Genomic DNA, 12,825 nt, shown 5'->3' with positions numbered 1-12,825 from the left:
CTTCAAACATGTTTGTACGTTTAGTGCTGACTGTGCTCAACCAGTGATCTATTTGGGTTCTACTGGGTTCTACTGGGCTTTATACCGTACATCACCTGAATCTGGGTTCTACTGGGTCCTAGAGAGATCCTCTAATATTTGATGGTTTCACAAAAAACCTGACGTCGACTGAACCCCGGAGGATCTACTGGAGCGTTAAGGGAACCGGTGAGACCCGGTTAGACCAGAACACAGACCAGCTGGACTCCCACTGGGACCGGCAGGAAACTACCACGGGTCCGAAGTGGTCTGGACGTCTGGAGACATCAAGCAGACCGGTAGAGAGATCTACTGGGATCAACCGACTGGTACGAGACCCGGACCCGGTCCAGAGATAAGAACGCGGTCCGGGACCGAGGTTCTGAGAGAACAGCGCTGGTGCGAGGCCATCTTTGTCCTCGGTGACCTCAGTCGGGGTTTTTTGTCCCGGCTCTGTTGCCATACTTCGGTGCACTGCAGACTCTCAGATTACATAATCTGCTGGATTAAAGCTGTCAGCACACAGGAGGGGGGAGGGGGGCGGGGCCAATCAGGGGCTCCTCCCACTGCTCTGACATCACACGCTGGTTAAAGAAAGAGATAAAGGAGTGTAGTGAACTCGTGAAACATGCTGCTGCTTACAGAATCTACTGAAATCGGTCAGTGGGTTCTACTGGACACAGACGACCCGCTGGACCCGGACCGGACCGGACCCGACCGGAGACGGAGACAGAACCGCCGGACTGCAGGGACTTCTGTCAGCCTCCACAGGACAAAACCAGTGAAATCAGTAGATGTACAGAGGTTCTACTGGGTTCTACTGGACCTTGAAAGGTTCACTGTTTGATCGTTAACACACAGGCCCGACTCTAATGAGCTGCTCACGCTTCCCCGAGTCTGTGATGTCACAAACTCACAGCGATGTGTGCGCATGCAGCGGGGCCCGTGTTGTGTACATTGTGCGTTGCCGTGTCGACAGGAGGACGATCAGGTGCTGAGTGCTGAATACAAACCAGATCCTCCGCCACCCCTGCGCTGCCCCTCCCCCATCCTCCATCAGCATGTCGAGAGGCTGCATCCCCCCACCCTCACCCCCCCCCCCCACACACACACACACACACCACCAACCGTGTCATTTATTCATGACTGAACACAGAGAGAACGACAAGGACGAGAGGAGGAGGAGGAGGAGGAAATGTAGAAGGTGGAGGAGGAGGAGGAGGTGGAGGAGGAAGAGGAGGAAGAGAAGGAGAAGAGGAGGAGGAGGAGGTGGGCTGTGTCCCCTCTGCTGGTCAGAAAAAAACCTTGTATCTGCTTTCACCCCGCATGTCCTGGCTGTTGCCGTGGAAACCCCGTACCTCCCGTCTCACAGGGCCGTCGGCCGGCAGCGTCGACGTGAGCTCACCCTACTCCCCCCCACGGCCAATCACGGCCCTCCTCAGCCTCCTCCCTCCGTGATTGGCTGAGGATGTCAACAGAGCGGCGTGGTTCACGTGCAGCGGCAGCAGGTCAGCGAACGCCTCACCGAGAACCTGAACACAGCACAGCGAACATGGCCGACCGGCTGACAGCTTCAGCAGGGCAAGAACGGATGATGTTAAAGGGCCAGTCCGCCTCCTTTTACTCTTTAAAGGGCCAGTCCGCCTCCTTTTACTCTTTAAAGGGCCAGTCCGCCTCCTTTTACTCTTTAAAGGGCCAGTCCGCCTCCTTTTACTCTTTAAAGGGCCAGTCCACCTCTTTTACTCTTTAAAGGGCCAGTCCACCTCTTTTACTCTTTAAAGGGCCAGTCTGCCTCCTTTTACTTTTTAAAGGGCCAGTCTGCCTCCTTTTACTCTTTAAAGGGCCAGTCCACCTCTTTTACTCTTTAAAGGGCCAGTCCACCTCTTTTACTCTTTAAAGGGCCAGTCCACCTCTTTTACTCTTTAAAGGGCCAGTCTGCCTCCTTTTACTTTTTAAAGGGCCAGTCTGCCTCCTTTTACTCTTTAAAGGGCCAGTCCACCTCTTTTACTCTTTAAAGGGCCAGTCCGCCTCCTTTTACTCTTTAAAGGGCCAGTCCGCCTCCTTTTACTCTTTAAAGGGCCAGTCTGCCTCCTTTTACTCTTTAAAGGGCCAGTCCGCCTCCTTTTACTCTTTAAAGGGCCAGTCCGCCTCCTTTTACTCTTTAAAGGGCCAGTCCACCTCTTTTACTCTTTAAAGGGCCAGTCCACCTCTTTTACTCTTTAAAGGGCCAGTCTGCCTCCTTTTACTTTTTAAAGGGCCAGTCTGCCTCCTTTTACTCTTTAAAGGGCCAGTCCACCTCTTTTACTCTTTAAAGGGCCAGTCCACCTACTGTCCTCATCTTCCCATTAAACTTGAACTGATTGGTGATCAATAAACAGAAGATGTCAGCCTGATGATCTGGTCTGAGGAACATTGATCCTCCGTCAGGTCGCTGAAGAGAAATGACCTCACAAACCTCACAGCGATCAATCTAACACGGCTCCAACACGTTTATATGAAGGCGTTCTGAATCTACTAGGACGTGTTTTTACTTCTGTGGCGGCGATGACATCAACAGCTTCATTCAGCCCGGCAGAGTGTTCGAGTCGTGGCGCTGCATGTTAAATAACGTTTTCTGTGTTTTGAACAAAGACCGCTGGCAGCTGTTAAACACCAGCGTTACCGGGCAACCAGCAGCCGGACGCCATGACTGCTTTGTTCAGCAGGAGACGAGGACAGATGAACAAGAGAGACGGACAGAGACAGACAGAGAGAACCCAAGCTGCAAACGTTCTGAGACTATGGTGCAATGTTCTCGTAAGGTTCTCAGCAGGTCGATGTGGTTCCTTTAAAGGTACAACAACTTTCTCCAAAGAATTCTCAAAGTAATTTCATCCTTAAAATGTTTCACAATGTTTTTTGAAGGAACATTCAGGAACAAAGCAGAACTTCCTGCCGAAAACATTTGAACACTGCTTCTTTTCTAGCTGCCATCGTGCTCTGGTGACATCATACAACCCACTGCCTCATGCTCCTCCCACATGTGAGGCCACACCCCTTGAACTTCACGTAGCCCAGCTGCTGACCGTGTTCAACGGTCGAGGACGCTGATCACTTTCTCGGTGAACATGATCAATAATTGCTAGCTAGCTACATATCAGATACTGGTTATGCTTTGAACTCGGTGTGGAGGGCGGGGCCAGAGGCGGGGCCTCGAACAAGATGGCCGCAACATTTCTGACGAACTTTTGCGTCACGTTGAGGAGCCGTCATGTCGGCCATCTTTACCTTCAGTCCACGGCACCTCGTTACTATGACGTCAGCTACCAAGATGCAGGAAGTGTCATCACGACTTCAGCTGTCTGTTTTTTTTCTTGAATCGACTTCTCTAATGTTGTTGAACATCAGACTGTTTATAAAACGGTTCGTAGTCTGAAAGTGAAGCCTTTAAATGTAATACCACTGAGGGCCACCAGGGGCTCCGATAGACTCCTGTTCAAAAAGCATCGAGTTCCCTCCTGAAATACTGTTTGATTGACAGGTCTGGGGGGGCAGTCAGGTGGGCGGGGCATAGTCGGTCAGGTGCCACCCTAGCTCATCCAAGTATTTGGTCACTTTTTGACCCAAAGGTGGCGACGGCTAAAATATCGGACTGAAGACATCGAACCGACGGACACGGTGACGTCACAGTGACATCACACTGGGTCAGTACTTGTTGGACCGAACACAGGAAGTGGGATTCACCGCAGCTGCCAGTCCAATTGACATGAGCTTTGTTTGTGTCCGAGGACGCGTCCCAACGCTGCAGGACCTTTTCTGTTTACTGAAGATTAACAGAGCTAACCAGATAATCCGCCCACACACACACACACACACACACACACACACACACACACACACACACACACACACACACACACACACACACACACACACACACACACACACACACACACACACACCTCCCCCTCTCCTCCCATCATAGAGCAGATTACTGCTCATCTGATCAAGACTGAGGACATCCAGGACTCTCTTCTTTCTGTCCTATCTCACCTCCTCTCTCCTTTCCTTTTCTCCTTTCTTTCTTCTCCCCACCTTCTTCGCTCCCTCGTCTCTTTCTTTTTTTTACTTCCTTAACTCCTCTTCCTCATTTCCTTCCCTCTCTTCTTCTTCTTTACCTACATTTTTTCCCCTCTCCTGCCTCCTTCCTTCCTTTTCTTCCTCCTCGTTTCCTTCCTGTACCTCCTTTCCTTTCCCCAACATTGTATTTTTGCATTGCTCCGCCCACATCAGTCACATGTTCTCGTCTCCGCGACAACTAGTTGGAGGTTGTCGGATTAATGACACGCACACCTTGACCTCTGACCTGTGATTGCTGTTACACAACAGGAGGTGTCCGATATATCACTCAGTAGGAAGGAAGGAAGGAAGAAGGAAGGAAGGAAGACAGACAGACAGACAGACAGACAGACAGACAGACAGACAGACAGAAACGAGGTCAGGAATAAGAAGGAAGGACAGCAGAAAGACTGGAAGGAGACATGGATGGAGGAATATAGGAAGGAGGAAAGGAGGAAGGAAACAAGGAGGGAAGAGAGATGAATGAGTGGACATATACAGAGGGAGGAGGCGAAGGAGGAGGAGCAGAAAGGAGGAGGAGGAGGAGAGGTTGAACAAAGGAATAAAAGAGGGGAGGAGCTGAATAATCTGGGGCAGTGGGGACCACGTTGCCGTCACCGTGACAACCGTCTCCCTGCGGGTCAGAGAGGAGGAGCGCTGTGATTGGCTGAGTGCTGCGTGTGACAGGAAGGAAGAGTGACATGTTTACATGTATGTAACATGGAACCGAAGCTCCTTCATCAGTGCAGTACAAGTACACAGAGGAAGTACTGGAGTGAAGTACAGGTACTTCATAATGATCAGTACATGGTTGTACTCCACACTGCAGTAGTGGCAGGCCTAGTACTAGTAGTGCTGTGTAGTACTGTGTAGTAGTAGTAGTAGTAGTAGTAGTAGTACTGTGTTAGCATCAGTAGTGTGTTACTAGTAGTACTGTTAGTATCAGTATTACTGTGTTAGTAGTAGTAGTAGTAGTACTGAGTACGTAGTAGTACTGTGTTAGTAATAGTACTGTGTTAGTAATAGTACTGTGTTAGTAGTGGTACTGTGTCAGTACTAGTACTACAGTAGTAGTACTACTCAGCCTGGTGGAGTTCAGTTTTGCTGCCTCTTGTAGAATCGGTGCTTCTCTGTCGCCCTCCAGTGGACCGACGCAGCATCATCACCTGCTTTAAAGGAACATTCTCCTGTTTTATCGTCTCTGGCAGTTTCAGGCTGCAGATTTATAAAAAAAAAAGAATTATTTTATTTTAGTTTTCTGACCGTCATGTTTTTATTGATTTTATGTAATGCTGTTATTCTGTTTTTTTGTTTATTTTATTTTTATTTATTTTTATCTTTTTCTTTTCCTTACAGTAATTATTTAATTTTGTTTTCTCTTCCTCTCATCGCCCCTCTTCACTGGTTTAATACACCGTCCGACGCCCACGCTCATCAACACAAATCAGACACGCCCACATCCACAGGTTCCAAACACGATCAGATCTTTATTAAAGAAAAATCAAAGTAAAGCACAGGGAGACAAAACCACAGTGACGTACCGACACCAGCATAAACCCTGTCTGATGGAGCCTCGCTAACACTTTCCCCCCGCTTCCAGTCTTTAAGCTAAGCTAAGCTTCCAGTTTCCCCTGCCTCCGGTCTCAGTGCTAAGCCAGGCTAACAGTTTCCTCCTGCTGCCGGTCTTTTCAAGCTAACGGCTACACGTCTTGTTACAACATAAAGCTCAGTAGAAAACATTCCAGAGAAAAGCAGAGGAAGAAGAAGTGCAGACAGATGAAGGCATCAATATTTTACAGAGAAACCAGTTCAGACCAGTTCAACAATACTTTCCTTTTCCTCTGCTGTCGGACTGAAAGGATCTTCGAACACAAAGGTTGTTTCTGGTGAACTTCTGGCGACGTTCGAGGGTTGATCGATAAGTCCAGAGAGAGTTCCTGTTGAACGCGGCACAGCGATGCACACGGAGAAGCAGGAAGCAACAACCTTCATGAGGAAGAATTCAGAGTGTCGTCTCTGGATCGACATCAGCACCCGGTTCCTCACGGTAACGTGACCGCTGGTGACGTTACCGTTTGTGATTTCACCGTGGACCTGAAACTGGACCAAAGGTCTACGTCCTGTCAACATTTACGTCCTGTCAACGTTTACGTCCTGTCAACATTTACGTCCTGTCAACATTTACGTCCTGTCAACGTTTACGTCCTGTCAACGTTTACGTCCTGTCGACGTTTACGTCCTGTCAACATTTACGTCATGTCATCGTTTACGTCCTGTCAACGTTTACGTCCTGTCATCGTTTACGTCCTGTCATCGTTTACGTCCTGTCATCGTTTACGTCCTGTCAACGTTTACGTCCTGTCATCGTTTACGTCATGTCAACGTTTACGTCCTGTCAACGTTTACGTCATGTCAACGTTTACGTCCTGTCATCGTTTACGTCCTGTCATCATTTACATCCTGTCAACGTTTACGTCCTGTCATCGTTTACGTCTTGTCATCGTTTACGTCCTGTCATCGTTTACATCCTGTCAACATTTACGTCCTGTCAACATTTACGTCCTGTCATCGTTTACGTCCTGTCATCGTTTACGTCCTGTCATCGTTTACGTCCCGTCATCGTTTACGTCATGTCATCGTTTACGTCCTGTCAACGTTTATGTCCTGTCATCGTTTACGTCCTGTCAACATTGTTAACATTCATACCTTTTAAAAGCTCAATTAGACACCGAAAAGTCCACATCAGGTTTCATGACATCTTCAAATGGCGTTTTCACGGTTTTGTCTGTAAATTTAATTCTCTAATACGAAACCTTCCTCCTTCCTCAAAACTCTAGCAACCACCGTGTGCTGATGTTTTGACGGTGGTGCAGTGGTTAGCATTGTCACCTCACAGCAAAAAAAGGTTCCGGGTTCGAATCCGGTCCTGGGCCTTTCTGTGCGGAGTTTGCATGTTCTCCCTGTGCTTGCGTGGGTTCTCTCCGGGTTCTCCGGCTTCCTCCCATCATCCAAAAACATGCACCTCAGGTCAGGTTACCTGGCGCCGCGCTAGTGGCAGCCTGCTGCAGCAGCTCCCCCCTGAGAGCCCCCCTGCTGTAGTGAAGAAATTTCCCCTCGGGGATTAATAAAGTGTATAAAATTTAAAAAAAAACATGTTTTCCAGACTGTGGTTAAACCGGCGGTCCGGCAGACCTGCCGGCGGTCCGGACATCGTCACAGCTTCACTCGAGGCCTCCGACGTCCCGACTCACTGACCGGTCACGGGGATCCGGACCCGCCGGGACGGGACCTCCTGCTCGGCAGTGGCAGTCGGCACGTTGATGTTGGGGTCGTCATCGACCTGGTAGCACTTCCCCAGGTTCTTGATGATGTTGAAGTTGGACCGGGCCGTTTCCGCGAGGCTGTTCTCCAGGATCCAACCGTCTGACTCCAAGTCCGGGTCGCCCAGCCGCAGAACGTTCTCCATGGCTGTCTGCAGGTAACGGACACCCGTCAGAACCAGCAGCTGGTGGGACAAGAAGGACAGAGTGTGTTCAGCGCAGATCAAAGACCGTTTCCTGTTTCCTTTTTCTCTCTGCGGACACTGAAACGCCGCAGTACCTCGAAGAGCCAGATGAGGAGCACGGTGAGCCCGATGGACTGCATGATGCCGGTGTAGTGGTCCAGCAGCGCCTGCCGGCAGCCCCTCCTCCAGAGGTTGAGCTGCTGCTGCTGCTGGTTGTAGTTGAAGTGGGCGGAGGTGTTGCTGAGCTGCTGCTGGATGCAGGGACGAGGCGAGAAGGTGCTGCAGCAGCTGAAGGGAACGCCGTCCATCAGGTACTTCCCCTCCACGTTACTCCTCAGGCGGCTGCAAGGGAGGGAACAGGAAGTGGCCGAGAACGATTTTTGATTATTGATTGTTAAAGTTACAGTTGAACCTCTTCAAGCTTCGGGCGATTTTTTTTTTTTTTACGAGGGCTCAATAACAGGACAGGAAGTCTCATCACCTTTTACTTTTTACGACGCAACCCCGAAGTCTGATGGCGACACGATACCGTCTCCGTTGTCTCAGGTTAGATGAAGTTATTTCACCCGGAGCTGAACCCTGCGGCTAATCCTAATTAATCCCCTGACCTTTGACCCCCAGTTGCTTCCAGGCTTAACTTCAGTGGACCGCTGGCCTCAATCTGAAGACTGTTTACTGTCTGCTGACAAACGTCACCCCTGACAGGAGTATTGACATGTCAGAGTACTGAGGGAAGTACGAGTTGAGGCCCGGCTTGTGTGACGTGATGTCATAGATATATATGATGTATAATATATAAAGGTTGTCATAGCGACAGAGAGAAGAGGTAATCGACAAACTAACGATGTGAAGTGATTCGTTATTTGGAGAATCAGGCTGCATATGAGTGTAGATCCAACAGTATGGAGCCGGATTCCCCAGAACCTGGTGGACTCTACTAGAACCTCATGGACTCAAATAGAACTTCATGGACTCAACTACAACCTGATGGACTCAACTAGAACTTGGTGGACTCTACTAGAACCTGATGGACTTAACTAGAACCTGATGGACTCAACTACAACCTGATGGACTCAACTAGAACTTGATGGACTCTACTAGAACCAGATGGACTCAACTAGAACCTGATGGACTCAACGAGAACCTGATGGACCCTACTAGAACCTGATGGACTCAACTAGAACCAGAAGGACTCAACTAGAACCTGATGGACTCTGCTAGAACCTGATGGACTCAACCAGACCCTAATGGACTCTAGTAGAACCTGATGGACTCTACTATAACCTGATGGACTCAACTAGAACCTGATGGACTCTACTAGAACCTGATGGAGTCTTCTAGAATCTGAGGGACTGTACTAGAATTGGATGGACCCCATACTAGAACCAGATGGACTCAACTAGAACCAGATGGATTCAACTAGAATCTGATGGACTATACGAGAACCTGATGGACTCAACCAGAACCTGATGGCCTCTACTGTAATCTCAATGGGTTCTATTAGAACCTGATGGACTCTTCTAGAATCTGAGGGACTGCACTAGAACCAGATGGACTCAACTAGAACCTGTTGGACTCTACTAGAACCTGTTGGACTCTACTAGAACTTGATGGACTCTACTAGAACCTGATGGACTCAACTAGAACCTGTTGGACTCTACTAGAACCTGATGGACTCTACTAGAACCAGATGGACTCTACTAAAACCAGATGGACTCAACTGGAACCTGATGGACTCTACTAGAACCTGATGGACTCAACTAGAACCTGATGGAGTCTAGTAGAACCTGATGGACTCAACTACAAACGTATGGACTCTACTAGAACCTGATGGACTCAACTAGAACCAGATGGACTCAACTAGAACCTGATGGACTCTAGTAGAACCTGATGTGCTACTAGAATGCAATGGATTCTACTAGTCTGATGGACTCTACTAGAATCTGAGGGACTGTACTAGAATTGGATGGACCCCATACTAGAGCCTGATGGACTCAACTAGAACCTGTTGGACTCTACTAGAACCTGATGGACTCTACTAGAACCAGATGGACTCTACTAGAACCAGATGGACTCAACTGGAACCTGATGGACTCTACTAGAACCTGATGGACTCAACTAGAACCTGATGGACTGTAGTAGAACCTGATGGACTCAACTACAAACTTATGGACTCTAGTAGAACCTGATGTGCTACTAGAATGCAATGGATTCTACTAGTCTGATGGACTCTACTGGAATCTGAGGGACTGTACTAGAATTGGATGGACCCCATACTAGAACCTGATGGACTCTACTAAAACCTTTACTAGAATTTGATGGCTCTGCTCCACTTACTCCACCACGGCGCTGCTGGTCATGTCCAGGTAGCGGCTGCTGATCCACTGGATCTGTAACCAGTCCCGGTACCCGGCGTTCCCACAGCACTGGAGCTGGATCTGCAGCATGTCCAGGGTTCTCTTCAGGTAGCAGCGGCCCGGTGTGTCCGTGTCCTTGTAGTAGCGCATTGCGTTCCTCAGGCCCAGGAACAGGGACTCCTCTAGCTGGCCGCGGATGCTGTAGCACATGAGCGCCCCCACCAGGACGCAGGAGGTGAAGAAGAAGGTGCAGACCACGTACGGCATCATCACCAGCTTCCAGCGCAGGAACTTGTTGGGGTCGGCGCAGTCCAGGCAGATCTTCCCACCGAGGAAGTTGATGCAGCACGCCGCCAGGCCCGTGGTGATCAGCGTGTGCGGCACGTAGAGGATCCCCTGCTCTGACATCACTTCCTGCCATTTCTGAATCTCTACTTTGAGGAAGACGCCCAGGCTCAGGAGGATGGCTCCCGTCACCACGGAGATCCAGTTCAGCAGCCAGAGGACCTTGGCCAGCTTCTCCCGCTCTGCCTTGGTAAAGGTCACCTTACCAACCGCCATGTTGGCCATGCGCCGTGTGCGCGCCTCACATCCAAGCGGCTGCGGACATGACCACGAGCTGCAGGGCCTTCAGGTGCAGTACCGTGTCTGACCACCAGGTGTCAGAAAACGCGTTACAGCTAAAAATAAGAGTTTATTTTCTACATGACGTCTGCGGCAGCTGAGCCGTTTTCCACTCAACCTTTTATCTAAAAGTTATTGGTTCATTATTGACATAAAGTGTGTTTGTTGCAGCTCTGATGTTTGTTCTGCGTGAAACATCGAAGTCCAACAGTCCAGTGTGTAAGGCAGCTCGTCTTCATCGAACATAAATCGTATGAATATTCTACATGTTCCTTGAAATAAATGTCAGCATTAATTTGTAAAGATGAAGGCACTGGGGTCGGGGAGGGTCGGGGAGGGGCGTTTAAAGGTCACCTTCTCGTGCCCAGAGGGGGGTCGTGGTGGTCCGGCATTTGTCTGTTTTCAAGTCAGTTCGAACGTCAACTGATTGAAATCAGAAATTCGCGTAAACCGTCGGGTGAAAGCATCGTTTCGGCTCACGTCGTCCCCCTCCTGGCGCCCCGTCGTCCACGCCGCTCCCAGAGGTCAGAGGTCAGAGGTCAGCGTGGGCCTCTCTCCAGGGGAAGAGGAAGAAAGCCGCAGACCGTCATAAGGAGCTTAACGGGGTATTTCAGGCTCCTCACTGCGGTCCGAGCGGCGCGCGAGCTACAGGGGAGGGAAGAAGGTCGACGTTCATCAAACTGTTATCGGGAAAACGTCATCGGAACGCTTCGATTCAATCAGACGCCGTCAGAGCGGGAGGAATCATACACAATCAAGAGGTCACGAATGACGCGTTCACGACCTGTCAGACATGACGTGACACAAAACAAACCTCTCTCTCTCTCTCTCTCTCTCTCTCTCTCTCTCTCCGTCACTAAACAGAACCCAACGGAACCTCCGATCCAGTCATCAATCAACCAGAACTCACCTGTCAGATGACGAGCGTCTCGACCTCCGCCTCCAGCCGGCGCTCCGTCCCCCTCCGACCTCCCTCCATCCTCCGGCAGGTCCAGTTCCGCCTCCGTCAGACACATGGAGCAAATATTACAGCTGGGAAAAGAGTTTTGAAGCGCCCCGTTAACTCGCCATCCTGCGCCTCTAATCTCCTTACGGCTAATCAGCCTAACAAGCCGTGAAATTTCCAACCCCCACCTCCTCCCCTCAACTCGCTGCACCGCCAGCAGGGAGGCTCACCGGAGACGGCAGCGGCACCATGGACGGAGCAGGTAGAGGTGGAGGTGGGGGGAGCTCCAAAAAAAACAGTCAACTCAGGGTTTTTTTTTTTTAGGTTTTTTTAACATAATAAAGTTCCTTAGAACATCTCAGAGGAACCCAATAGTTCAACACGAACCACAACCAGAGGTGGAGAACATCTGGTAAACAGAACCAGACTCAGAGGTGGACAACATGTGGATTGAGGGGAGAGCAGAGAGAGACAAGAACAGCAGAGAGACACTGAGCTTGTCGGAGGGTCGGAGACCGCAGACCAGAACCGTGCTGCTCCAGAGAACCAGAGAGGAGCAGTGCATCATGGGAGGTGCCCCCAGCAGCAGAAAGTTTTCTTTCTTTATCAACAAAATGATTTGGTTCGTATTGATCTGCAGTGATCGACAGTCGGACAACTTCCTCTTCACGGTTCGGTGGATAAAATGTCTCTGACAGATTTTAATGTTGTTCGGTTTGCCGTCTGCGTGAACACGGTTAGGCTCTGAAACACTGAATAAATACCGATAAATTAAATACATTTACAAAAAATTAAATGAAGAAATTAACGGAGCGTCAAAACACTATAATAAATCATATAAGACAAATTTGTAAAAAAAAAATTACAAAATAAAATCTAAAAATGAATCAAATGTAAAAATAGAAAAAATACATCTAAGTCTCAATCTTATTAATTTCCTTTTCTTTCACAGTGATGATAATAAAAACACAAAAACAAACAAGTGTCTTTGTTTTCTAATTTATTTTGATGATGTCACTTGATGATGTCAGTGAGGAAGGGGCGGGGAGAGGAGGGGGGGTACCAGTCTCTCCCGGCTCCTGTCAATCACCCCATGACGTCATGTATCCGGAGCGTTTCCGGTGCAGGAAGGCGGGGCCTCCGTGTTCCTCGGGGAGAGACAGACAGGTGAGTCACGTCGGCGTGCAGGAGTAGATACCAACTTCCGGGAGCGGGATATTTCCCCTTCAGAATAAAAGCACGGATTAAAAACTAGGTTTTTAACGTTTGATTCTCAA

At 49.3% G+C, this 12,825-nt stretch overlaps 1 protein-coding gene across 1 annotated transcript; it reads right to left on the bottom strand.

Moving 5' to 3' along the window:
• Positions 1-7,293: 7,293 nt before the first annotated feature.
• Positions 7,294-10,579, bottom strand: LOC138636808 (photoreceptor outer segment membrane glycoprotein 2-like). Its single transcript, XM_069725053.1, has 3 exons — positions 9,959-10,579; positions 7,717-7,963; positions 7,294-7,621 (listed from the first exon to the last, which is right to left on the bottom strand). The coding sequence occupies exons 1-3, from the start codon at positions 10,546-10,548 to the stop codon at positions 7,364-7,366; spliced, it is 1,095 nt and encodes a 364-aa protein (XP_069581154.1). The 5' UTR covers positions 10,549-10,579; the 3' UTR covers positions 7,294-7,363.
• Positions 10,580-12,825: the final 2,246 nt, after the last annotated feature.

This window comes from Brachyistius frenatus, unplaced genomic scaffold, assembly GCF_029030835.1.
Source record: "Brachyistius frenatus isolate BFR_SWC_R1_liver_20210118 unplaced genomic scaffold, ASM2903083v1 Contig_408, whole genome shotgun sequence".
NCBI lineage: Eukaryota > Metazoa > Chordata > Actinopteri > Embiotocidae > Brachyistius > Brachyistius frenatus.
The sequence above is the reverse complement of the archived record's forward strand: the minus strand, read 5'-3'. Positions and strand labels throughout refer to the sequence as shown.